The 27,445-nt window shown below is 42.7% G+C and overlaps 1 protein-coding gene and 1 long non-coding RNA gene across 5 annotated transcripts; one reads left to right on the top strand and one right to left on the bottom strand.

The window, feature by feature from the left end:
• Positions 1 to 969: 969 nt before the first annotated feature.
• LOC103787301 (uncharacterized) lies at positions 970 to 27,135 on the top strand. 4 transcript variants are annotated; one of them, XR_013530796.1, is made up of 8 exons: positions 970 to 1,218; positions 4,991 to 5,113; positions 7,894 to 8,060; positions 9,196 to 9,304; positions 9,718 to 9,775; positions 11,353 to 12,328; positions 15,728 to 15,999; positions 16,345 to 27,135. XR_013530796.1 is itself a non-coding variant. In XM_078359241.1 (6 exons), exon 6 carries the CDS (start codon positions 18,842 to 18,844, stop codon positions 20,249 to 20,251), a length of 1,410 nt encoding a protein of 469 aa, XP_078215367.1. In that variant the 5' UTR covers positions 970 to 1,218; positions 4,991 to 5,113; positions 7,894 to 8,060; positions 9,196 to 12,328; positions 15,728 to 15,999; positions 16,345 to 18,841; the 3' UTR covers positions 20,252 to 27,135. The 4 variants fall into 4 exon arrangements, 1 of the variants encoding a protein (XP_078215367.1); XR_008478671.2 differs by having other exon boundaries at positions 9,196 to 9,775; positions 11,376 to 12,328; XR_013530795.1 differs by having other exon boundaries at positions 9,196 to 9,775; positions 11,376 to 12,328; positions 12,440 to 15,999.
• LOC118150135 (uncharacterized) lies at positions 4,607 to 27,373 on the bottom strand. Its single transcript, XR_004738023.3, has 4 exons — positions 27,125 to 27,373; positions 8,946 to 9,004; positions 7,063 to 7,290; positions 4,607 to 5,098 (listed from the first exon to the last, which is right to left on the bottom strand). It is a non-coding gene; the product is annotated as an uncharacterized LOC118150135 (long non-coding RNA).
• Positions 27,374 to 27,445: the final 72 nt, after the last annotated feature.

Raw genomic sequence — 27,445 nt, 5'->3', positions numbered from 1 at the left:
TGGTCTTGAACTCCTTACCTCAGGGGATCCTACCTTAGCCTACCTCAGCCTCCCAAAGTGCTGGGATTACAGGCGTGAGCCACCGCGCCCGGCCTTCTCATGGCTTTTGTTTCGTGGCTTTTCCTGGCCTGGCAGGTCTGGAGCATTGCCTTTATGAAGGGCTACATGGGGACCCCCAAAACCACTAAAGAGCCGGCTGTGTGTGCAAGCCAGTGATGCAGGGCCTCTGTCACAAAGGCCAGAGCATCCCACGCACTTCCCAGCAGGCCAGGGACAATGGCATAATGGCTCAGAACACGCCTGGAGTCTGACTCTTGGCCCTGCCACATTCTGACTGTGTGGTGGGGCTTTTCCTCACTGGGAGGAAGGAAGATGATAGTTTTAAGTAGTGTTGCCACATTTTATTTAGCAAATACAAATGCAGGACACCCAATTGAGTTTGGATGTCAGTTAAAAGAGAAAACAGAATTTTTTAGCATATATGTCCCAAATATTGTTGAACTGTAATTCAAATGTAACTGGGCATCGAGTTCAAATGTAACTGTATTTTATCTAGTAGCCCTGCTTAAAGGCATTGTTTGGAGACAATGCATGAACAGTTCTGGAACGGTGTCTGGCACATGTAAACACACAATGAAGTCTATTAATATAAAAGGTCACACTCCCTCAGAACATATTAGTGTCTCTACTCATCCAGCTGTAGGATCTCAAATGGCCAGCCCTCAGAAAGTCACTCTGTCCTAAAAGTTTAAATCTCGCCATCCCACCACAGTGTAGTGACCCCTTTCCACTACCACAAAGTACCAGATTTCCCCTGCCTTCCAGCACTTGGCACATTCATGTGGGGATTTTCATGCTCTTCATGTTGCTGCTTTCACTGGATGTATGGGGGAAGGGCTGGGGGAATCTGAGGCATTATGATGTCGGAGCCAGCGACACTCTTTCTACAGGAAATTGTAGCTAGAGTCTGTCTCTTCTAGAATTAGGGGCACGTAATCCTCTGTGTGAGCCAGGAGGCAATGGAGATTCAGTGGGGAAGCCTAAGATGTTGTTTGTATGATGTTAATAACAAGCTTTCCCCATGGGGTGAATGTATATTGAGTGGCATTGGTCGCACTGAGCTCATTAAGACATCTGCGGTAGATGAGATGAAACTTTGTTTAATCTGAGAAGTCCAAAGGAAAAAGAAGTTGAAGGGGACAACCTAGGTTTATAAACGTAAGTCTATTTGACGCTAAAGTTTCTGTTCCGTCTCTTATTCTCCCTTGATTTCAGCGCACCCCTTCGCCTCTCTCATACATCATAGCACCCTGCATTTATACTGCATTTTTAAATTATAAAGCCTTTTGAATTTCCTTGTCTCACTTTCTTTTTCTTTTTTTAGACATAGTCTCACTGTAGCCCAGGCTGGAGTGCAGTGGTGCAATCTCGGCTCACAGCAACATCCGCCTCCCAGGTTTGAGTGATTCTCCTGCCTCAGCCTCCCAGATAGCTTGGATTACAGGTGCGTGCCACCATGCCAGCTAATTTTTGAATTTTTGGTAGAGATGGGGTTTCATCATGTTGGCCGTGATAGTCTCAAACTCCCGACCTCAGGTAATCCATCAGCCTTGGCCTCCCAAAGTGCTGGGATTACAGGCATGAGCCACCACACCTGGCCTCACTTTCTTTTTCTAAATGCTTTAGTAGGGAAAAAGAAAAGGGAATTTCTCTCTGAGATCAAGAAGGGTTAAAGTGAAATATCTGACACTCACCAAAAACTTAATGGAATGAAGTCTTAGTCTAGGATTTAGAAGTGTCAGGAAACCCCCATTTTCCCAGTTAGAGCTACTAGTCTTAAATTACCAGAGGAAACTTGGGAAGGCGCTGAGGTTGTAGGATCTAACTCTTACTTCTCTTCACACATCAGCTTGCTGTAGCAGCCTGCTCTCTCCGTCCTGTACTTTCATTCTCCCTTCTTAGTGGCTTCTTTCCCTTGACTTTTAAACACATTTAATTTTCTCATTTAAAAAAAAAAATCTGGGCCGGGCGCAGTGACTCATGTCTATAATCCCAGCACTTTGGGAGGCCGAAGTAAAGAGATCGAGACCATCCTGGTCAACTTGGTGAAACCCCGTCTCTACTAAAAATACAAAAATTAGCTGGGCATGGTGGTGCGTGCCTGTAGTCCCAGCTACTCGGAAGGCTGAGGCAGGAGAATTGCTTGAACCCAGAAGGCGGAGGTTGCGGTGAGCCGAGATCGTGCCATTGCACTCCAGTCTGGATAACAACAGCGAAACTCTGTCCCCCCCCCAAAAAAAAATTTTTCTTTGCAGGGGCCAATCACTTCGTGTTCCCTTGCATGTGCTTGAGAGTTGTATGCAAGATTTTGGAAAGTTTAAACTTCACTTACGGTAGGCCAGGCACAGTGGCTCACGCCTGTAATCCCAGCACTTTGGGAAGCCAAGGCAGGCGGATCACCTGAGGTCAGGAGTTCAACACCAGCCTGGCAACATGGTAAAACCCCATCTCTACTAAAAATACAAAAATTAGCCAAGCGTGGTGGCGGCGCACACCTGTAATCCCACCTACTCAGGAGGCAGAGGCAGGAGAATTGCTTGAACCCAGAAAGTGGAAGTTGCAGTGCGCCAAGATTGTGCCACTGCACTCCAGCCTGGGCGACAGAGTTAGACTCCATCTAAAAATAAAATAAGTAAACTTTACTTATGGTAGAAATTGAGTGAGGTAAAAGAAGAAAAAGAGTGAGGTAGTGACTCTCGCTGGGTGGAAAAGAAAGGGTTAGAATTGTTCAGCTAGGGATAGGAATCCCAAAGGAGGTCCTCCATTAGCACACTGGTGTCAGCAGGGAGCTGTTTGTCCTTGACCCAAACAAGATTAAGTACAGAAATTCAGAGTAAGCATTTAGGAACTTTCATAGTAGTTTTGCAGAATAATCTAATGTCTATTGAACTAATGATAAAAAAAAAAATCAGTGGCTCACGCCTCTAATCCCAGCATTTGCGGAGGCTGAGGTGGGCAGATCACTTGAGGTTAAGAGTTCAAGACCAGCCTGGCCAACATGGTGAAACTCTGTCTCTACTAAAAATTCAAAAATCAGCCAGGTGTGTTGGCACACCCCTGTAGTCCCAGCTACTGTGGAGGCTAAAACAGGAGAATCACTTGAACCTGGGAGGCAGGAGTTACAGTGAACTGAGATCATGCCACTGCACTCCAGAGCAAGACTCTGTCTCAAAAAAAAAAAAAATGGGGTTCTAGTACCAGAGCAGCTAGCAATCCTAAACCTAACGGGAAAAGAAATGAAGGGGAGCTGGATATGGGTGTTTAGAATTCTTATATTTAGGTATTTGATCTATTTTGTGCTTGTTTTTTAATAGTTTAAGGTAGATATCCAAATTCATTATGTTGCATGTAGATATTCAGTTGTCCTAGCACCATTTGTTGAAAATAAATATTTTCTAAGTAATTTTTTCTAATTATTTCTGTTTCTTTTCATTAGCTTTTCCTTTTTTTTTTTTTTTCCTTTAGATGGAGTCTCATTCTGTTGCCCAGGCTGGAATGCAGTGGCACAATCTCGGCTCACTGCAACCTCTGCCTCCTGGGTTCAAGTGATTCTCCTGCCTCAGCCTCCCAAGTAGCTGGGATTACAGGTGCACGCCACTATGCCCAGCTAATTTTTGAATTTTTTAGTAGAGACGGCGTTTCACCATGCTGGCCAGGATGGTCTCAAATTCCTGACCTCAAGTGATCCCCCTGCTTCAGCATCCCAAAGTGCTGGAATTACAGTCATGAGCGAGCCACTGCACCCAGCCTGCTTTTCCCATTTTTATCCTCTAGGTTCTTCACTGGGTTTTCTCCCTTGTGTTCCTTCAACTTTCATCCTTCTGCTTGTGATACTTGATTTTTCTTTGATTTCTGCCTGCTCTCCATTTGTTTTTACCTGTTCCTTCAGCATCTCTTCCCTGGATGTTTGTATTTTTGCTTTGTGGTCTTCCATCATAGAGGCAATTGCATCAAAATTTTTTTTATTCATGGCAAAATATTTGGTTATAATTTTTTTTTGTTTTTGAGGCAATGTCTCATTCTGTTGTCCAGATGGAGTGCAGTGGTGAGATCACAGCTCGTTACACCCTCAACCTCCAGGGCTCAAGCAATCCTCCCACCTCTGCCTCCTGAGTAGCTGAGACTACAGTAGTGTGCCATCACTCCTGGCTAATTTTTTATTTTTTGTAGAGATGGGGTCTTGATATATTGTCCAGGCTGGTCTTGAACTCCTGTGCTCAGGGAATCCTCTCACCTCAGCCTCCTGAAGTGCTGAGATTACAAGCAAGAGCCACCATACCTGGCCTAGTCATAGTTTTTATCTGACTCATTGACGCAGTTTTCCAGTGCAAACTCTTCATATAGATGGAATCATACAATACGTGCTCTTTTGTGTCTGTCTTCTTGTACTCAGTATTAGTTTTTGAGTTTCATCTATGTTGTTGCAAGTGCCAGCAGTTCATTCCCACTCCTATCTTTTTAAAAACAAAGGAGTTTCTCCGACTTCTAAAGGAGTACTTCTTTTTTAAATTATATTTTTCTATTTTAATTTTTTTTTGAGATGGAGTCTTGCTCTTGTCGCCCAGGCTGGAGTGCAATGGTGTGATCTCAGCTCACTGCAACCTCCTCCTCCAGGTTCAAGTGATTTTTCTGCCTCAGCCTCCCAAGTAGCTAGGACTACAGGCTCGTGCCACCATGTCCAGCTGATCTTTGTGTTTTTAGTAGATATGGGGTTTGGTCATGTTGCCCAAGCTGGTCTCAAGTTCCTGGGCTCAAGTGATCCACCTGCCTCGGCCTCCCAGAGTGCTGGGATTACAGGCATGAGCCACCTGGCCCAGCTTCTAAAGGAGTACTTCTCTAATTTATCCTGTTGCCCTTCCCTCTTTCCCATTTCCCTTAATTTCCATTCTAACATTAGATGTTATGATTAAGAGACCTTTACCTTCCACAGGTTCTGTAATCCAAGATGTCTATAAAGAGCTGGGATGTCACTAGGAAATCATCTTCACCCAGACTTATTCCTGAGTGGAAAAACTTGAATTTCCTCATAAAGAAGATCCTGAAGGACATAAAGGTGATGTGTATGAGAGCTGTGCACGTGGTGGGCCTGGACTGATTATCTCTGCCAAGCAGGCTGGGCCCTCCCACATCCCCCAACCATTTCTGCTAAGTTAAGATGATAGCATTAGGCAAGTTAGAACACTTTGTGCTGCAAGTAACAGAAAATGGATTCATATGGATTAAACAAGTAGGAGGCATCTGAGTCTTACATGTTGCCAAGGACCCGCATTATTTTTCTTTCTTTTCCACCATTTCTATTACGTTAGTTTATTATCCTAGGGTTACAAGATAGTTGTTGCATTTCCAGGTATCAGCTTCAAATTGCAAGTAGACAGAAGATAGAAAAGGGAAGGTCAGAGAGCCACAGGGCTGTGCCCTTCTGGGTCCATGATCACCCTAAACAAAATCGGAATTTTATTTGGATGAAAGGAAGGGGAAGAGGAAGGAGAAAGGTTTGGTGTAAAATAGATAGCAGTAATATCAGGTAGATATGTTGTGTTCATTTAAGATATTCTTAGCTCTTTGGCCAGGCGCGGTGGCCTCAGCCTCAAGCACTTTGGGAGGCTGAGGCGGGTGGACCACTAGGTCAGGAGATCAAGGCCATCCTGGTCAACATGGTGAAACCCCATCTCTACTAAAAATACAAAAAATTAGCTGGGCATGGTGGTGCGTTCCTGTAATCCCAGCTACTCAGGAGGCTGAGTCAGGAGAATTGCATGAACCCAGGAGGTGGAGGTTGCAGTGAGCCGAGATCACGCCATTGCACTCCAGCCTGGGTAACAAGAGCGAAACTCCATCTCAAAAAAAAAAGATATTCTTAGCTCTTTTTCATAGCAAAGCATTGATATTGTTTAATGAGTGAATTAATTGTTTGCACATAAAGGCTTGAAAAGAGAAAAGGAATGATGATTAATAGAATTAGAGGTATGTAAATGAGCTTTCTGATTAAGAGAGATGAGGGGTTGGGAGCTCAGACACCAGGGTTCTTTGACTCAGCTGTGCTACTGCTACTGAATCAGCAATTGCAATGGTGTTGTAAACTCTTGAGATCTGAAATACAGGTAGGGCTGGGCATGGTGGCTCATGCCTGTAATCTCAGGACTTTGGGAGGCCAAGACAGGAGGACCACTTGAGCCCAGGAGTTCAAAAGTAGCCTGGGCAGCATGGCAAGACCCCATCTCTACAAAAAATAAAAAAATTAGCCAAGTGTGATGGTGCATGACTATAGTCCCAGCTACTCAAGAGGCTAAGGCGGAAAGATTACTTGAGCCCAGGATTTTGAAGTTATGGTGAGTTATGATCACACCATGGCACTCCAGTCAGGTCAATAGCAACAGACAGAGCAAGACTCTGAGAAAAAAAAAAATTGTCCAGGCGCAGTGGCTCACATCTGTAATCCTAGCACTCTGGGAGGCCAAGGTGGATTGCCTGACCTCAGAAGTTTGAGATCAGCCTGGGTAACACAGTGAAACCCTGTTTCTACTAAAATACAAGAAATTAGCCAGGCATGCATCTGGCTATAGTCCCAGCTACTCTGGAGGCTGAGGCAGGAAAATCACTTGAACCTGGGAGGCAGAGGTTGCAGTGAGCCAAGATCACACCACTGCACTCCAGCCTGGGCAACAGAATGAAACTCTATCTAAATAAATAAATAAAGAATAGTGACAGAAGTGCATGCCACAGGGTCTGCCACACGTGGTGAGCATTCTATTACATGTCTGTGAAGTATGTGTTTCCCAAAGGTGGTATATCATGTGTGTGCAATTGTAACGGCTCTACCTTTTGGTGTAGGCTGGAACTTAAAAAGAGTTTACAGCGGTGACAGGTATACATATTTGTCATGGTTGGGTTCCTCTGTCATGCCTCAGATTTACATATTTGCCATGGTTGGGTTCATCCCTCAGTAAATATATATTTATTTTACTCATAGAGAATTGCATTCCTTTCTTTGTTAGCACTTACCATTTTGTATACTCAGCTGTTAGTTGTTTAATGTCTGTTTCCCCGCCAGGACTCATCTTCTTAAGGGCCAGAGCTGTGTCTATTTTGCTCAGCATTGTATTCTCAGTGTCTCTCATAGAACCTGTCAGCCTTTCTCAACTGTGGCTTTTCTTCTGAACCGTGGAACACAGACCATGATTTGAGGAGCTACTTTCTCATTTCTCTCAATGTCTCATAACTAGTAGCATTCTAGATGACGAGGAGAGAAATTAATTCATTATGTAGATTGGATACTTTAGGACATAAGGGCTTACTCTCTTTTTTTGAACAGAAACTTGGTGAGAAAGCCTGGAAGAGACTGATTGATGTAGATGCAAACTGTTGCAAACTGAGGGTGAGGGAGGGATGACTCCCTAAATAATGTTTTCTAGTAGTAGGGTAAATGTTAGCTAGAAAGCAACCAATGACCACTCATCCCTTTTATAGATATTTATTTAACTTATTGAGACAGGGTCTCGCACTACCCATGCTGGAGTGCAGTTGTGCAATCATGGTTCACTGTAGCCTGACCTCCTGGGCTCAAGCGATCCTCCTGTCTCAGCCTTCTGAGTAGCTGGGACTAGAGTCATGCACCACCATGCCCAGCTAATTTTTGTATTTTTTGTAGAGATGGGGTTTTGCTATGTTGCCCAGGTTGGTCTCGAACTCCTGGGCTCAAGCGACCCACTTGCCTTGGCCTCCCAGTGTTGAGATTATAGGCGTGAGCCACCACACCTGGCCAGTAAATATTTCTTAAATGAATGAATGAGTGGGGATTCAGAACTCTGAAATCAGGTTACTCCTCTCTCTCAGATTGATGAAGAACCAAAGAATGACGTGGTTATACTGAGTGACTGGCCTGAGACTCTATACCAGGAGTCCCACCATCCCCAGAACAAGCCTTTTGTCTGCTTCTACTACTCCATCAAGGTCAACTGTTTTGTTTCCTTAAACTGATGGAACCATATGGAAAAATGCAGGTAAAGCCCTTAATTTTCCTCCACTCTCCTTAATCCAATTTACATGCATCACACCTGAACTGCCCTCATTTTAGAATGATGGCAGTGACTGTGAATTAGCTCATTTTAGTAGCCATCTCCATATCCCAGTTTGACCTGGATGCAGTGATCCTTCTTCACCTCTAGTTATCAGGCCCACAGAATTCATATGCCCCATAAAGTAGACTGAAAGCCAAGAAAAGGGCCTTCAACATGGTGCTTCTATCATGTACACAATTCCTGGTACAATAGTCCTCGCATATTCATGGGAGATACATTCCAAGCCCCCAGTGGACATCTGAAATTGCAGATAGCACCAAACCTGATTGCCACCAATTGGAACATGTTTCTGTTCATGCTGCTCACCCACAAATTGAATGCTTTTTCCATCATAACTAAGCACTTATCATGCACTGTGGCCATAATGTGTGCAGTTGAGGTGCAACAGAAAAACTAGCATGAATTTCTCTTTCCTCCTTCACAATTTCACAGAAGGTTCATTCTTACTATAGATTGTAGCAACCTCATGATACAATTGCTTTCCTTATTAATTCAAGAACCTTCACCTTTTCACTTGAAAGAAGCATTTTGTGGCTTCTATGTGGCATATCTGAATTGCCAGTATCACTACTTCTGGCTTTAGGGCCATTATTAAATAAAATAAGGGTTACCTGAACACAAGCACAGTGATACTGTTACAGTTAATCTGGCAACCACGATGGCGATGGCTACTAAGTGACTTAACAGGAAGATAAGATATAGAGTGTAGATAGGCTGGACGGAGAGATAACCCAAGTCCCAGGCAGGATGGAATGGTACTGCGTGAGATTTCATCATGCTACTCAGAACATGCAATTTAAAACTTACTGTTTATTTCTGGAATTTTTAATTTAATATTTTTCGACTGCAGTTGACCAGACAGGTACCTGAAACCACAGAAAGTGAAACCGTGAGCAAGGGGGTTGCTGTAGTAGGAGGCTCCGAGAGTCAAGCTGCCTAGTCTTTCCTTAGTCACACCAGAGGAAAGAGGGATCTGAATATTCAGCCTTCCCTACCCCACACTTTTGGGAAATGATCTGCCTCCACAGTCAGGCTTTCATCTCTCATCCTCTTCTAGGCAGTACTTTGGATACAGAAAACGGGTACAGAAATGAAAGGAATGATAGAGAAGATGAGGCTTCGCATGATGGATCAGCTGCCGCCCACCCAAGCAATGGTCCACACAGGTTCCTACCATATGTTAGTTGCTTACTGTGGTGACATGTGCCTGAGGCTTTTTGGAAATCACCGTCGAGGGTTCAGATTTCTGGGTATAGTGCCCTGTCATTTCTCCATCAGCTGTCTCTTCTATGACCCAGAAACTGAGTTGCTGCTATCTGGTACCCTGGGGGCTGTGGTTACCTGGTTTATCTTACCAAATGGCAGGGACATTGAGATGGCTCAAATAGTACCTATGGCTAACCATGAGCTTGTACAGGGATTTTCCATGAATGGCCCCCAGGGATCTATGTTTGCTCTGTGTGAGGATACAGTGAAGGTCTTCATTCACCGGGGTCAGGGCCAGCTGGAAGAAATGAAGAAGTTCACTCCAGTAGCCAGTGGCTCTTCCATCACTTGCTCCTTTGCTTGTGTCTCTCAGGGCAATTTCTATGCTGGAAACAGGACTGGAGAGATCCACGCTTGGGGTTTAGACCAAGGTAACTTCCTCCACAGCTTTCAAGCCTATTCCTCATCAGTGATATGTATCCATAGCCGGCCAGAGATCCACACCTTATTAACAGCAGGCAGTGAAGGTGTAGTGAGGGAGTGGAATCTGACATATGGAAACTTGCTGCGGCAGCTGAATATGGACAATGGTCTGCAGAAACTGCAGTTTATTGATAATACCACTTTTTTCTGCCAGACCACCTATGGTTTTTCACTGCACCACCTGCCCTACTTTTATAGCCTCTTCCATGTCTGTGGTTCTGTTCCCCAGCAGGTGCAGCGGGTCTGCTGCGGCCATAATTGGACTCGGATTCTATGTGCCACTGAGGATGGCTTATTGTGCTTCTTGTCTCCAGTAACAGGGGATCTCATGGTTATCACCTGGCCTCTACTTGTTATGGATAAGGCTGTGGCTTGGTCCTATGACTCAGAGAGAGAGTAGCTCTTTGTGGCAATAGGCAGTTCAGAGGTGCTGGTATTTGATGCAACACGCTCTCCTTGTACAGCCAAGTATCTTGTGTGTACTTCAGCAGACCCTAAGGATACAGTAAGATGCTTGGCCTATAGGAGGTCCCATCTTCATAAAGGCCTAGGAGGATTAATGTTCTGTGGGTATGACAGTGGCATTGTGAGAATCCTTTCCCACTATAGTTGTGCCCGAATAGAGAAGACTGTTCACTCTGGGGCAGTACTGGCACTGTCTACCCTGGAAGGCACTCCGGAAAATGCCTTGCTCTGTTCCTACGGCATGGATAACATCATACACTTGACAGAGGCTGTGCTTCAAGTTAGCAGAGTAGTCCTGCAGCCTGTCAGCAAAATTCTCTGTGGCTGCCCCCTAAAACATGTGATACTCTTGCCAGGTTCTGTGGGTGCCATCACTGAGAGCTACTGCTGGCATCTCTGGCACTATGATGGCTTTCTGACATCTTCAGAATCAAAACAGAGCTTTGTTTTGAGAGAGACAAAATGCCTGCATGAATGTGACATCACTTCATTTGATGTTTGCCTTTCCCTGAAACTTTTTGTCACAGGTGGTATTGATGGCTCAGTCTGGATCTGGGACTTTCTTTTTTTTTTTGAGACGGAGTTTCGCTCTTGTTACCCAGGCTGGAGTGCAATGGCGCAATCTTGGCTCACCGCAACCTCCGCCCCCTGGGTTCAGGCAATTCTCCTGCCTCAGCCTCCTGAGTAGCTGGGATTACAGGCACGAGCCACCGTGCCCAGCTAATTTTTTGTAATTTTTTAGTAGAGACGGGGTTTCACCATGTTGACCAGGATGGTCTCGATCTGTTGACCTCGTGATCCACCCGTCTCGGCCTCCCAAAGTGCTGGGATTACAGGCTTGCGCCACCGCGCCGGTAGACTTGTAACCGAGTTTGACTCAGCCCTGCATTTTGGTTCACTCTGCTTTGCTAATAATCGAGGTGACCTGTTGTTGACTTTCAACCAGAGTATCTACATAGTATCTTGCTTAAAACTGCTCCCTCCACCTCAGCTGGCTAACCTGTGTATCCTAAAAAAATGCAGATGAAATACAAGAAGTCCCCAAACCCTTCTTTCCTAGCTTCTTCTTTATGTTTGAAACAGTATTCGTACCCAGATTTGTCTACCTTGGAAAAGGGCGGCAGGAATTACGGGGGCTGGAGACCCTTGTCAACAAACGGTTCATTGCCTTTGACAATACTGTGCCCCATGTTGTAGAAGAAGAAAGATGCAAACCCCTTGTGACTGAAAAGAAAGCCATATTTCCTTCTTTGGAGAATGAGGATATTGATTTGTCTACTCTTGACTCCAAGCATAATCGTCCCCGACATTGGGTTCCTGCTCAGTTGCGGCTGGCTGGCTGGGATGGATTAAATGCCTACCAAATGCTACAGTGCTTCTTTGGTCAAGGGCGACTATGGCCCTTTGCTCCTGATGGCTACATCCCCAACTCAGTGATCCGTGCCCGCCTATGGCCTGAGGGTACCCCAGTCTTCCTATCCTGTGATCTATATTCATCCTACCAAGTTAAGGACTGGAAATTATCATCTATGATTCTAGTAGAAGAGAACATTTCAAGGAGTAAACAGAAGGATAAATCCAAGGAGAGAAAAGGAAGTTTCCTTGATATTCTTGAAAGCATGGCAAAACCAAATTGGATGACAAGAAAAGAGAGTGGAAGGCTTATGGATGATTTAGTAGAGGCCATCCTCAACCTTACAATTTACTGCTCTTTAGAGGAATGCAAGAGATATTTTAGGATACTTCAATGTATTTTTGCCACTTGCCAGATATCTCCAGCATTGGTTTCTAAGACTGCTCATTGCCTCCTGCAAGATACAACCCATGCCAATCCTCAGATCCGTGAGCTAGCCTGGGAGCTGGACAGGCTAGGCCTCATGAACCATTATTTTGCTATTCCATTGGCTATGGGATTGATGGACAGTGATGAGAATGTGCAGGCTAAGGCCTTATACATTATGGTAAGAGTCACAGGCATCCAAACCAAGACCAGGCTGGTACGCCTGCTGAAGAAAGAAGAAACTCCAGAAAATTAAGTAAGTTGGATGGTGACCTTCTCCTCTTCCGGTTCTTTTCATCTCCTATCCTCCAAAATCTGACTATTTCCTCCTGTTTCTAAATCCCTTTTTAAATTCTATTCCTGCTAGGCATGGTGACTCACACCTGTAATCTCAGCACTTTGGGAGGCCAAGGCATTTGGATCACTGGAGGTCAGGAGTTCAAGACCAGCCTGGCCAACGTGGTGAAACTGTATTTACTAAAAATACAAAAATTAGCCGGGTGTAGTGGCGCACGCCTATACCCCTAGCTACTCAGGAGACTAAGGCACAAGAATCGCTTGAACCCAGGAGGCAGAGGTTGCAGAGAGCCAAAATGGCACCACGGCACTCTAGCCTGGGCAACAGTGTGAGACTCAGTCTCAAAAAAAAAATAAAAATAAATACATTATCTTCTTCCCCCTTTGCTCTTTGTTTCAATTTTCTCTTTTACCCAGCACCTACCCCTTTTCTTCTGACCACTGACTACCCTGTCCTTCCATTTTTACTTCATTTCCTCAAGATTCCTCAAGACTCATGTCCACAAATCTCCCAACCAAAGAAGCATCATGTATCCCACTGACTATAGGCATACCTTGGAGATAGTGTGGGTTTGGTTCCAGACCACTGCAATAAAGTGAATACTTCAGTAAAGCAAGTTACATGGTTTTTTTGGTTTCCCAGTGCATATAAAAGTTATATTTACACTAGACTATAGTCTATTACATGTGCAGTAGCATATCTAAAAAGATCAATGCACATACCTTAAAGAAAACTACTTTATTGCTAAAAAATGCTAATGATCATATGAGCCTTCAGTGAGTTGCTATTGTTTTGTTGTTGGTGAATGGTCTTGCCTTGATATTGATGGCTGCTGACTGGTGGGTACTAAAGTTTAGGGTGGCTATGACATTTTATTAAAATAAGACAAAGAAGTTTGCTGCATCAGTTGACTCTCCTTTTCATGAACGATGTCTCTGTAGCATGTGGTACTGTTTGATAGCATTTTACTCAAATAGAACTTCTTTCAAAACTAGAGTCAGTCCTCTCAAACCCTGCCACTGCTGTATCAACTAAATTTATGTAATATTTTAATATCCTTGTCTTTTCAGCAATGTTCAAAGCATCTTCACTGGGAAGAGATTCTTCATCCATTCAATTTTGATTATGAGATTGCAGCAATTCAGTCACATCATTGGAGTCCACTTCTAATTCTGTTCCTCTTGCTATTTCTGCCACAAGTAACTGCAGCAGTTACTTCCTCCACTGAAGTCTTGAACCCCTGAAAGTCATCCATGAGGGTTGGAATTAACTTCTTCTAAACATCTGTTCATGTTAATGCCTGACTTCTTCCCATGAATCACAGGTATTCTTAATTTCATCTAGAATGGTGAATCTTTTCCACAAGGTTTTCAGTTTACTTTGCCCAGATCCATGAGAAGAACTGCTGTCTTTGGAAGCTACTGCCAAACAAGATGTATTTCTTAAATAAGACTTGAAAGTCAAAATTAATCCTTGATTCATTGGCTGCAGAATGGATGTTGTGTTAATAGGGATGAAAACAACATTAACCTCCTTATATATCTCCATCACACCTCTTGGGTGACTAGGCACATTGTCAGTGAGAAGTAATATTTTGAAAATGACCTATCTTTCTCAGCAGTGGGTCTCAATATTGGGCTTGAAATCTTCAGTGAACTATTCTATAAAGAGATGTGCTGTCATCTAGGCTTTGTTGTTCCATTTACAGAGCACAAGCAGAGTAGATTTGGCATCATTCTTAAGGATCCTAGGACTTTCAGAATGGTAAATACACATTGGCTTCAACTTAAAAGTCACCAGCATTAGCCCATAACAGGAGACGTAGCATGTCCTTTGAAGCTTTGAAGCCAGCCATTGACTCCTCTCTAGCCATAAAAGTCCTAGATGGCATCTTCTTTGAATAGGCTATTTTGTCTACATTGAAAATCTGTTATTTAGTGCAGTCACCTTCATCAGAAATTTTAGCTAGGTCTTCTGGATTGCATGCTGGAGGTTCTCCATCAGCACTTGCTGCTTAGGCTTGCACTTTATGTTCAGAAACAGCTTCTTTCCTTAAACCTCATGAATTATTCTCTGCTAGCTTCAAACTTTTCTTCCACAACTTCCTCACTCTCAGCCTCTATAGACTTGAAAAGCATTAGGGCCTTGCTCTGGATTAGGTTTAGGCTTAAGAGAATGTTGTGGCTGGTTTGATCTATCCAGACCACTAAAATTTTCTCCATATCATCAATAAAGCTGTTTTGCTTTCCTATCATTGTGTGTTCATTGGAGTAGTACTTTCAATTTGCTTCAAGGACATTTTCTTTGCATTTGCAACTTGGCCTACTGTTTGGCACAGGAGGCCTCGCTTTCAGCCTGTCTTGACTTTCAACCTGCTTTCCTAATGATTCACTAAGTGTAATCATTTCTAGCTTTTGATTTAAAGTGAGAGACATGTGACTCTTCCTTTCACTCGAACACTTAGAAGACATTGTAGGGCTATTCATTGGCCTAAGTTCAATATTGTTGTGTCCCAGGAAATAGTGAGGTCTGAGGAGAAGAGATGGGGGAATGGCTAGTTAATGAAGCAGTCAGAATACGCACAACATTTATTGATTAAGTTCACCATATTACATGGGTGTGGCTCATGATGCCTTGAAACAATTACAGTAGTCACTTTGAAGATCACTGATAACACATCACCAAAGTGGATACAATAATAATAAAGAAAAAGTTCACAATACTGTCAAAATTACCCAAATGTGACAGACACAAGAAGTGAGCACATGCTGTTGGAAAAATGATGCTGACAGGTTTGCTCTATGCAGGGTTGACAAAGACCGTCAATTTGTAAAAAAAGCATTTGTGAAGCACAATAAAGCACAGCACAACAGAATGAGTTATATGGCACTACATTCCTTGCCATCCCTCAGTCTTTTTTTTTTTTTTTTTTGAGACTGAGGCTTGCTCTGTTACCCAGGCTGGAGTGCAGTGATGCGATCTCAGCTCACTGCACCCTCTGCCTCCCGGGTTCCAGTGATTCTCCTGCCTCAGTCTCCCAAGTAGCTGAGATTACAGGCGACAGCCACCACACCCAGCTAATTTTTGTATTTTTAGGAGAGATGGGGTTTCACCATGTTGGCTGGGCTGGTCTCGAACTCCTGACCTCAAGTGATCCACCTGTCTCAGCTTCCCAGAGTGCTAGGACTACAGGTGTGAGCCACTGTGCTCAGCCACATTCTTTATTCTTTAACCAGACTTTACTTCAGCTGTTCTAAATTAATACTTTAACCCTGTCTCTTCCATTGTAACTCTTCTCTTTTTTTGAATTTTGTTCTATAACTAGCTTAGTACTGTCTTTTTCTTTGACTTATATAGGCAAGAAATTATAGGGGAAGTCTCTCTGGGCCAACTGCTGAATATTCAAGCTGAAGATATACAGTCCCTGCTTACTGCTGTGGAGCAGCAGCTAAATGAAAACTTGACCTTGTTACAAAGAGAAAAACCATTTACTTTTTCTTTTGATATGCCATGGTCTGAAGAACTTAAGGTCTTTTCTGAAGAAATGCTTGTACCTTTGTCAGAATCTGTAAAGATCACAAAAGGGAAGAAAAGAAAGCAACGTTTTAAAGCAAGGAGCAGAAAGCTTAGTATGTATGGGGTGATGTATGGGGTGTGTTTGGGGCCAACCTAGGGACCCAAAATGCAGGGTGAATAGGTCCAAGGTATATGAAAGGATATTAGTGAGAATGGAGTTCAGTGGGAGAATCTTATTCATAGAAAGTGAACTTCCTGAGAAATAACCCCAGAGCAAATGCCAAGGTCTTATTTAGAATATGTTTGGTGGGATGAAACAGCAAGTATTTCCACATCATAAAGCCTCAGTCCCCCTGCTTTTTATCTCTTATGGTAATTCACCAAATTAAACTTTACAAAGGATCTTCCTCAAGACCTCTGTGTTTCTCTTAATTGTTTTTCCCCCAATATCTCTGCAGTTAAAAGGGACCTGAGAGTTGCCAGGAAGCAAAAAAAGACAAAGTTGGAAAAGTCTAGTTCTGTGTTGACACCTTCAGAAGATGCTGGTGAACAAAGAAAGGCCAGGAAATCAGAGCAATTTGAAACCCAGGATGTTGTCTTAGAGCCAGAGCTACCACTGAGTACTTTAAGTGCAGTCCAATCCCAGGATGATGCTGAAACAGAGGAGGAGGTCATTTTGCAAGCTATAGAGGCCATGGAGGCCACAGATGCCATGGAAGCCATAGATCAAGGTAGCATGAAAGATGATGGATCTGTGGTCTCTAAGCTGGAAAAAAAAGAATGCATTAAAAGGCTTTGGAAAAAGGCAATGAGAAAAGGCCTCAGAATAGCAGATGTGCAGAGGAAAGAGAAACCAGATTTGAAGGGCATTTCAGAGGTGACTACAGAAGAACCTAAGGAAGAAGTCATAAAAATTGATGAGCAAGAAGAAGGCAAAAGGAAGAAACACAAAAGGAAGAAGAACCGGGGTTTGGCTGGGACCCCTGGACGTGTGGGTAGACCAGACACCATATCTTGGAGGGATGACATTTGCTCTCTTGTCACTTCAAGGATAGCAAGTTCTCAACCAGGAATGTTAAGGGATCTGGGCAAAGAATTGGTAGACCTAGCTGGGGTGATACTTGCTGACCGACAGCCCAGCTGGAATCTCTTCCAAGAGATATGCCCCCTTTTAAAAGACTCAAGCTCAGTCTCATTAGAATTAGATGACAGAGTAGTGGAGGAAACACCCACCATAACAAAAAAGTCATTAAAGGGGTTGTCAAGGACAAAAGGACAGCAATATTGACAGAACAAGAGGATAAAAAAGGGTTAAAGGAAGATGAGGAATTTTCTCAAGAAGGAAAGAAAGCTGTTTTCCCAGCAGATCGCCTAGTCTCAGAGAAAAGGAAATTTAAAAGAAAAGTGAGGAAATGGGCCCAGCAAGAAGGGAAAATAGCTAAGGAAGAAAGGAAACTCACAAAGCCAGAGGAAAAAATGCAGAGAAAGTAGAAACCAACCAAAGATAAAAAGAAACTGACCCATCCAGAAGAAATAATGGCTCAGGAAGAAGAAGTACGTGCTTCCCCACAAAAGGAATTAGTCATGGAAGATCAGATGTTAGTCCTAGAAGAAAAAGGACTAACCAGAAAAAGGAGAAAACTACTAGGGAAAGGAAAGGAAGTGATCAGGAAAAAGAGGAAACCAACCCTAAAAAAGGAAAGGTTGGAATGGAAAAAGATACAGGCCCAGGAGGAAATCATGAGGGTCCAGGAAGAGGAGCTGGCTGAGGAAGAGGAGGAGCTGGCCAGGGAAGAGGAGGAGCTGGCTGAGGAAGAGGAGGAGATGGCTGGGGAAGAGGGGGAGCTGGCTGAGGAAAAGGAAGCACTAATCCTAGACACAGAGAAACAAGTTAGAGAAAGGAAGAAACACATCTGGAGAAAGGAGAAACATGTGGAGGAAGAGGCCCGGGAACTGGGGAAAATGGTTCAGGATCATTTGTCCATGTCAGAGGAAGGACTGTCCAGGAAAAAGAGAGAACAGACATTAGAAAGGGAGACCTTGGCAGAGCAAGAGAGTAAATTAATCCAAAAAGAGAAATGGTTTGGCAAAGAGGCTCTTTATGGGAAACATGAGGAACAAGACCAGACAGAGAGGCGAGCTCAAAGAGAGGAGAAAGAGGCCAAGGAGAGCAAACAGTTAGCCTGGAAAAGAAAGAAACTGTACCTAGAAGTTGATGAAAAGTTTGGAGAACTGGAAGAATTGTCACAAGAGGAAGAGAAATTAGCTCAAAAAATGGAGCAGGAAGCTGAAAAAAGAAAACGGGCCAGAGAAAAAATGAAACAGGTCTCAGAAGAGAAAACAATTACAGAGGAAATCAAGAAAGGGTCTCCAAAAGAAGAGAAGCAGCCCATAGGAAAAGAAAAAAAAGCTAAGAAAAAGAAGAAACAAATTGGGAAAGATGAGAAAGCAACTGAGGAAGAACAATGGACCCAGGAAAAACTAGCCTTACAAAAGGAGAAAGTGGCCCAGGAAGAGAGAATATGGAGTCAGAAAGACAAGAAATGGTCCCAGAAAGATGAGAAAGAGGTTGAGCCAAAAAAACAACAAGTCCAGAAAAAAGAGAAATTGGCCCTAGAAGAGGAGGAACAGGCTGGTCAAATGGAGGAACAGTTCCAGGAAAAAGAGAAAGAGGCCAAGGGAAAAAAGAAAAGGGCATTGGCAAAGAGACTGGCCCCAGAAGACAGTGAAGTGGCCAAGAAAGAGAGTCATATTGCTGAGAAAGAAAAGGCAACGTCCAGGGAAAGAATTGGCATAACTAAGAAAAAGAAAAAAATAACCCAAGAAGAGAAAGAAATGATAAAAGAAGAGGGTGAATTGGCCCAGGAAGACAGGCAACTGGCCTATGACGTTAAAACCAAGGAGAGGGATGTTGCCAAGTAAAAAAAGAAAACCAAAGAGGAAAGAAAACAGGCAATGAGAAAACTGGATATGGAAAAAGGGATTGGTTCTGAAGAGAAAGAGGCTCACTCCAGGGAAGAAAATATAAGAATGAAAGAGAATCAACTGTTTGGGATCCTGGCAGGAATAGTTAGAGAACTGATTACAGTTCCTTCAGAAGAAAGAGAAATAACTGAGGAAGAGATATCATCCATTATGGAAAAAAGTGAAATTGATGGCCACAGGTGGGAATTTTTTAAGAAACAGGAGGAAATAATTGAAGAAGGGAAGGAGCAGGCTGAAAGAGATAGGAAACTAGAAGATAGACTGGCCACCAAAGAGAGAACGCTAACTGATAAAGAGGGCTTGGAGGAGGACCGAAAGTTCTTAGAGGAGGTCCAGGAAAAGATAATATTCAATAAAATCCAGGTACAGACTCTGTTAAAGAAGTTTCAGAAGACAAATTTGTTAGAAAAAAGGCACATACAGGAGCTTCTGAAGAGAATTGAGAAGCATGAGCTGGAGAAGACTCAGATGAAGTGGTTATTAGATAATCTCAGAGGTGTACTATTTGAGGACTTATATAAGAGCTTGACTGAGAAGGAAACAGAGGAAGGTCTAATTACGAAGGGGAAAGAGGAGGAGATTCTGCCCAAGAAAGAGAAAAGGAAACATCTGATTAAGAAGAAGAAAATCAGTACAAGTGAAGAGGAACTGGAAGATAACTTGGCTAAGAAGCTAAAGAAAAAGGGTTTGACTCAAACAAGGAAAATGGAAAGGAGTTTGAAAGAGAGGCTGAGTAAGAAAAAAGAGGGCCCACGAGAGGAAGAGGAGAGCCTTAGTGAAGAGGAGTGGAGGTGCTGGAGTGAGGAGGAGGAAGAGGTGAGCCTGAGTGAGGAGGAGGAGAGCCTCAGTGAGGAGGAGGAGGAGGAGAGCCTCAGTGACGAGGAGGAGGAGGAGAGCCTGAGTGAAGAGGAGGAGGAAGAGAAAATGGAGGAAAAAGAGAAGGAGGAGGAGGATGAAAGGCAGAAGGATGTGGAAAGCCTGAGTAAAGAGAAGGAAAAGGAGAGCAGACTTATGGAGGGAATGTTCTCAGAAGAGGAGAGAGTATTGAAAACAAAGCTCTCAAAGGAAAAAGTGAGATTATCCAAGCTGGTGATAGAAGGTGAGGATCTTGCTGAGAAAAGGGAGGGTACAGCTAAAGGAGAAAGGCATTTTAAGAAAGAAGGCTTGATTGATGTAAGGAGACTCCAGACTTATGGACAAGGCTATGTGGCCAACAGTTCTGAAGAGCCCCTCCAAAATACCATTCCAGATAACCCTGGAGGGAAAAGAGAGAATGCCCCTGAAAGTGTCAGAGGATCACTGGGATTTGGAAGACAGACAGGGCAGTCAGCTTCTTGGAGTACAGCCCATGACAAGTTCATTGGGAAGACAAGAGAATGAACTCCTGGAGAAAGCCAGGGGTATGTTTTTACAAGCCATGGAAAGAGGCTTAGAGACCCAGGTTCCAGAAGGTCGCCGTAGGCTGGAGTTTCAATTGTCTGATACTTTCGTGGAACCACAGAAACCTAAACGCAGACCCAAAAGTGAAAGGTGGAAGTGGTTCTTGGGGTATCAGGATTCTCTGATGGGGGAAACTGAGGGCCAGGCTCCAGCTCCAGCCCCAGCCCCAGCCTTTTCACCTGAAATGGCAGGTAGGAGATATCAAAGGCCAGCCTTCTCAGAAGCAAGCTTTTCAGATGAGGATTGGATTAACAATGCCTTAAAAAGGCTGGAAGCAGGAAAGCAACTTTCCAGGGAGAGTTTTCATCGGCTGAGTCAGATCCTCAGAGACTTTACTTCAAAGAGATACTTGAAATGGATGCTTCTTTCTAATCTTAAGGCCATTGCTAAACATCTCAGGCAGAACCTAGAGTTAAGTCACACGCTGATACATTACAACCCTGTAAGGACGTTTTGAGTCCAGTGCACTTAAAAGAGATCCCTCCAATTAGAAGAAAAGAAACAGAGAAATGGTTGAAGCCATTCTCTATCCCCGAACCAGTGTTACCATCAGCCATCAAGAGGACTCAGACCCCACAGGCTCTCAGCTGGCATCTCTTAGCTGAGTCCTATAGAAAGAAGCAGGCACAACAGTTATCCACTGCTCTCAAGGAGATAAAGCACCTTTATCCAGTCAGAAGGGATGTTCCTATAGCCGTCTGTCCCTCTGTGGATAAGAAATCTCTAGCCTTGAAATTAGAGAAGGACTTCCCAGCCTTGAGGAGGAGGGGTGAGATCTCCAAATTTCCAATGACAAAGAAGGAAGCACTGCCCATGCCTGCTCTGGCAATACCATTAATTACCAAGAGAATTCAAGATCCCAAAGCTATAAACTGGCATCTTTTGGGAGAGCCTTACAGGAGTGCATGGGTACAACAGTTATCCGATGCCCTCAAAGAGATGGAGAGGCGACATGTCTCTGCCACGAGAGACATTTTCACAGGTGCCCATGCCTCTGTGGACAAACAAACTCTAGCACTAATGTTTCAGAAGGATCTCAGGGCTTTTAAGGGTAAAGGCAGGCCCCCTAAATTGCCCAAGTTGGAGAAGGCAAAACCCATCTCTGAAAAGAAGGAAGAGAGGCCTTTGTGGGAGACATTCGTGGCACTGTACCATGTTTTGCGGATGCTGCAGCAGCGATATGGAAAAGACAATGCTGCTTGGGTGGAACAGTTCAACCAGCTCATGGAGCTGTACCAACTTAAGTCCCCCCGAATCCAGAGGCTTCTACTAGAGTTAGTGCAAGGAGAGCAACTTCAGCCCCAAGAGACCATCTACCAAAATGCCCTGGAGACCAAGGATCTGGTGGAGGGTGAGCGGTTGTTCTACCACCTGTTTTGTGGTCATTCCCATGGCCCTGCAGGTCCCCTCAAGTTCCAGAATGTGGTACCCCTCCCTAGGCAGAACAGAGTCCATGCTATCCAGTCTGAGGGCATTGCCCAGTATGGCTTCCTAGAACTTGCCTGGAAAAGCCTACCACACGTCGGTCCTCATCGCATCGGGAGGCTACCCAGTATTCCTACTCCTACCCTCTGATTAGGCTTAATATTAGAACTTTGGAATCCTATGGGAAAAGGAGCTACCTGGGTCACAGACTTTAAGCGTCCTTACTTGTTCCCCGCTTTGAGGTGGGGCTAGATGAAGACCTGCCTCTATTCAGCTCCAGAAACCTGATACTGAATAAAGTGACATTTCTCAGTTGTAAAAAATATTCTTGCTTCTCTTCCTCTTCAGGCCTAGAATCCCTTGGAAAGTGGCCAGAGAAAACAGATGCCCTTTGTCCTAAGGCAGACAATTTTTTCAGTCAGTGCAATATATCCTTTGGAGGGCAAGGGCCAGTACCTAATCACCTTTTCAGAGAAGAGTCTGTCCCAGCACTCTTTCTCTTTGGCTACTATTTCCTTTCCTTAGAAGGTCTTGGAGAGATAGGTGAGCATGGCGGCTCACGTCTATATAATCCCACTGCTTTGGGATGCTAAGGCAGGCAGATCACCTGAGGTCAGGAGTTAGAGAAATATTTTTATCCAGAATATAAAAATGTTCTCTTTAACTCAATAAGGAAAGAAACCTCAATTCAGTGGGAAAATGGACAAGAGCCTTGGATTGGCAATCCACAAAATGAAAAATTCATATATAATAAATATGAAAAGGTGTCCAACCTCACTACTGGTAATCAGAGAAAAGCAAATTAAAACTATAATGAGGTGGATACTACTACCACATTCACCAGAATGGCTAAAAATAAAAAGACAACAAAAATGCAAATGTTGGCAAGTCTGTAGAACAACACTCTACATTTCTAGTGTGAATATAAACTGGCACAAACACTTTGGAAAATAGTCTGACATTATCAAACTAAAACTGAAAATACACAAAACCTTGCGCCATAATTACACTCCTAAGATATATAACTGACAGAAACACATACATATCTGCACCAGGAGACACACAGATAAGAATATTCACAGCAGCATTACTATAGCAAATAGAAACAGAAACAACTCAATTTCCATCCATAGAATGGATAAATTATAGTAATGCAATAGAAAACTAATCAGAAATAAAAATGAACAAACTAATGAGCAATGGAGTCAAGCATAAAATATACATAGATCATGATTCCATTTAAATTAAGTTTAAACTATTATCATTAGGAATGCAATTTTGATTATAAAACTTTCATGAAGACTAAGGAGAGTGATTACCATAAATGTCAGGATATGACTTACACTGTATTTAGGATGGCGGGTAGGGGCAGTGATTGTATCAGTGAAGGGCTTCCAGGGTGCTGGCAATGTTTCTTAAACAGGGAGCTGGTTACATGGACGTTCACTTGATAATAGTTTATTAAACTATATATTTGTGTTTTATGCATTTTTTTTGTATGGCTGTTATATTTCACCACACATATGGTAAAAGAAAAAGCTGAAGGATAGACTGGAGTTGGGCTAGCAGGAAGGCAGCAACTTTTATAACAAAATGGGGGTGCATGGGAGAGTTTTTAAAGTACAATCTTATTTTTTGAGATCAGAGTAAAAAAGATATGGAGAGGGCTATGGACCACAACTTTAAAACTTTGCAAAATATTTTACTTTATGTCCATGAAAATCTTTTATTTTCCTCTGAGAAATTAATAGACTTTTCATGAAAGACTGTGTAAACTATATAAGGACTTTTGTTAATTTTAGTTTTATGTCCTAATTTGTTTCTCCTAGGAAGGTCAGATTCAAATTTGAAGCTTAATTCTTAATGAACTTATTTCTGTATATTCTAATTGCAAGTTTCTCCTAGTCTTAATTATCTATGTTTTCCTAATTTTTATCTATTTAGGGTTTTTCATCTTATTGTTGAGATTATTGTGGTCTACTTTACCTGCCTTATAGAATAAGATAATAAAATCAATACATCATTTAAAACTCACATAGGACTTCATAATTTCTTCTGAAATATTTTTGCAAAGACCTATAATAATAAAAAGACAACCCAAAGAAATTGAGGAAAGTGTTTCAGTAGGCATTTCACAGAAGAGGAATGGCCAGTAAACATGTTTTTAAAATCTCAACCTTATTAGTAATCAGAGAGATGCAAATTAAAACCGAAATGAGACTCTACTGTATATATCTGCATATACATCTATCAGAATCACCTGAACTTAAAATTCTGTCCATTTCAAATGTTAGCAAAGAGTATTATTTGAAAAATCCTCTTTGGAAAATATTGCACATTGTCTAGTAAAGTTGAGGATATTTGCACGGAATATTTACTCTGTGTTCAGTAATATATTCTTAATATATATCCTAGAACAGGACTTAGCAAACTATGGCCCACAGGCTAAATCCTGCCTCTGCATAAAGATTTACTAGAACACACCCATTGTTTTACATATTGTCAATGGCCATGATTTTATGCTACAATGACAGAGTTGAGTAGTTGTGACAGAGGCTGTATGGCCCACAAAGCCTAAAATATTTCCTATATGTCCCTCTACAGAGGAAAGTGTGATGACCCTTGCCCTAGAACAGCCTCTGCATTTCCATCAGTAAGCATGTACGAGAATGTTCGCAGCAGAACTGTAATTGCAAACTTTGAAGCATCTCACATTTCTATCAATTGAGAATGGATTTTAAAAACTGTAATATAGTCAGTCAATGTAATACTGTACAATGAAAATGAATGGATTATAGCTACAATGCTTAATCTCAGGAACATAATATTGACCAAAAAAAAAAACTGCATCACAGAATAGTATACAAAATAGTTATATAAAACTCAAAAACATCCATAAGCAACATAGTTTTGGAGTAAGTAGTTGAAACTATAAAGAAAAGCAAAAGAATTCTAAAACTCGAGATAATTGTTATATCCGAAGGAAAGGGGAATAGAAATGGGAATAGATATCTAGGAGTCTTCAAAGTTAGTAGTTAATATTTTCTTTCTTAAAAAAATGTAGTTGGTACACAGGTTTTTTGCTGTATTGAAAATTTAAGAAACATTTCATAAATATTTTGTATCTACTCAATGTTTAATAGAAACTATCTTTGAAACATATGAATTTAATTAAAAGAGCAGGTGAAGGTTAAAATCTTTTAGTAGGACAAAGTGAACTCAATTTCCTCCAATGGACTGGAGCCTCTAAGGCAAATACTTGAATAATATTGTAAAATATTTCTGTTGACTGAAAAACTGGGCTTGAATAACCAATGATTTCACTCTACCTGATTCCTCCTCCCTCACCAAGACCCTTGTCATTTTTTTAACCATGTCTTTCTTTCCCATGATCTGATATGGAAATTATAATGGGCTTAGAAACTTAGAAGCCGTCTTGCATATAGCAAAAGATAAGACATTGGTCAGACTCTGGCTGTGGAATTGAGACCCATTTCCATGGTTGTCAGGAAAGCAAGGCCATCCTAGGAAGGGCTAGAGAAAGCTACAGTCAGAGTGGTCTCTGTACAATTCTGAAAAGCTCTAAATATTTTTTTATATTTTAAAATTAAAATTTACATATATGAGTAATGTTACCTCGTTGAGAGAGAGAGAGAGAAAGAAAAATAACCCATAGTGCTTAAGTTCCCTTTGACATTTACTTCTCCCCCTTTACCCTAAATCTTCCCTTCTCTCCCTAAAGGTTACCATTAACAGGAGTTTGGTGCCTATCACTCTATAAAATATGTACTTTTTGTTGTTGTTGTTTTGTTTTGAGATGGAGTCTTGGTCTGTCAGCAGGCTGGAGGGCAGTAGCACGATCTCAGCTCACTGCAATCTCTGCCTCCCAGGTTCAAGCAATTCTGCCTCACCACCGAGTAGCTGGGACTACAGGCGTATACCACCACACCCAGCTAATTTTTGTATTTTCAGTAGAGACAGAGTTTCACCATGTTGGCCAGGATGGTCTCGATCTAAGAGATCGAGAGGTCAAGGACCTCATAATCCGCCTGCCTCAGCCTCCCAAAGTGCTGAGATTACAGGTGTGAGCCACTGCACCTGGCCAAAAATATATACTATTTTTATACTAATTATAGCACATAGTCTTCTAACAAATCCTTCTCAGTTCCTGCAGTCTAGGTTTCTAATGGTTTTTACTTTTAAGTGATAGCTTTCTTTGTCTTGTAAACACTCATCATAACTATTCAGAAGACTGATCATACACACATAGGTTCATTCACTCAAGAATTCTGTTCACCAAATTTGCTATTCCAGTCACATTACTGGGAAGAGATCAATGTATTTGATATATGTCTTGAAAGACCAAGTTTTATTAATTTTTTCCCCTCCAAAGGAGTGGTGAAATTATCTTCTCTGTGCTAGAAGTTCACAAGTTTGTGATTATTCAAAAACCATAAAAGGCCAAGAGGTCTCGAAGTTAGTAAAGATAAGTTCAGGTTTACCAACAAACTCTACAGGCTTAAGTTACTTTCTCCCCACCAGTCAAGGTTTTCTCGTCAGAAAATAAGGACAAGTGTTTGACCTAGAATTTGGGAAATTTGACCAGTGCTGTACTGTGCTAAAATTCACCCTTTTTATGTATAACGTTATTTTATTGTTTTATTCGTTGATGGCCTCTTAACTTTACCCAGTAATAAGAGAAACTTTACCCTCTAATTAGAAAATAATGGATATCCACTTTTGGCCTACTGAGGCAGAGGAAGACTGTTACCCTAGAACTGGTTTTGAAATAATCTTTCTAAAAACAAAGAAAAACCTATGTTAATTTTGCATTGTTCCCCATAACACATACATTTGATCCAACAGAAAAATCATGTCTCAATTACTTGTCAGATAAATTATCGTTTCCAGATTATCACATTACTATTTAAGGAAGAAATAACTTGGCCATTGTATTTTCACTGTCACACGCGGTCACACATAGTTCATTTGCTAGTGGCACCCTTACAGACACTGAAATACAAGCACAAGGAAAGCACCTTTAAGTAACACAAATCACCAGTTACACAATTATGGACACACACAAAAAGCAGATATCCATAAGCAAAACCACAGCAGAGATCTGTGTAGAATCGTTTTACTCTGTCAGACGATTCTACAGTTATAAAATCCCATTACCACGCAGCTTAAAGTATCAATCACCTCACACCCTACAGCAGGAAGGATCTCACACACAGGCAGAAATACAACCATACACACCCGGCCACGGAAAGACTCCCAGTCCACCCGGCAGCTCCCATTGTCACATACACGCACACTCCCCCTAAGGGCCTGGCAGGGCACACAGAGGTTTCTCTGCAAATCCGAGGTTCTGACGGGTCCCCGCACCTGCCTGGCCGGCTGGTCCCACCCTCTCTCCTGGTCTGGGTAGACCCTGGGACAACTCAGAGCTCGCTCTCGCAGGCCCTGAGCGCCCGACGCCTGCGCACTGAGCGCGGGCGGGCACTCCTAGAAATCTCCGGGGCGCCGCAGCCGGGACCAGCAGGTTCCACAGGCTGAATCCACGAGCTCCCGGAGGGTGAGCGGTCTGAGCCTCCCCGCGTGCCGGCCGGCTGACAGGCCAGCCACGGCCTTCCCGGCGCTGGACTACATTTCCCAGAGTCACCGCGTCCGGAACGCGGCTTCATTTCCGTTGGGTTGCGAGATTTG

Source organism: Callithrix jacchus, chromosome 22, assembly GCF_049354715.1.
Source record: "Callithrix jacchus isolate 240 chromosome 22, calJac240_pri, whole genome shotgun sequence".
NCBI classification, from domain to species: domain Eukaryota; kingdom Metazoa; phylum Chordata; class Mammalia; order Primates; family Cebidae; genus Callithrix; species Callithrix jacchus.
Note: the sequence above shows the minus strand (reverse complement) of the source record. Positions and strands in the feature narration are given on the sequence as shown.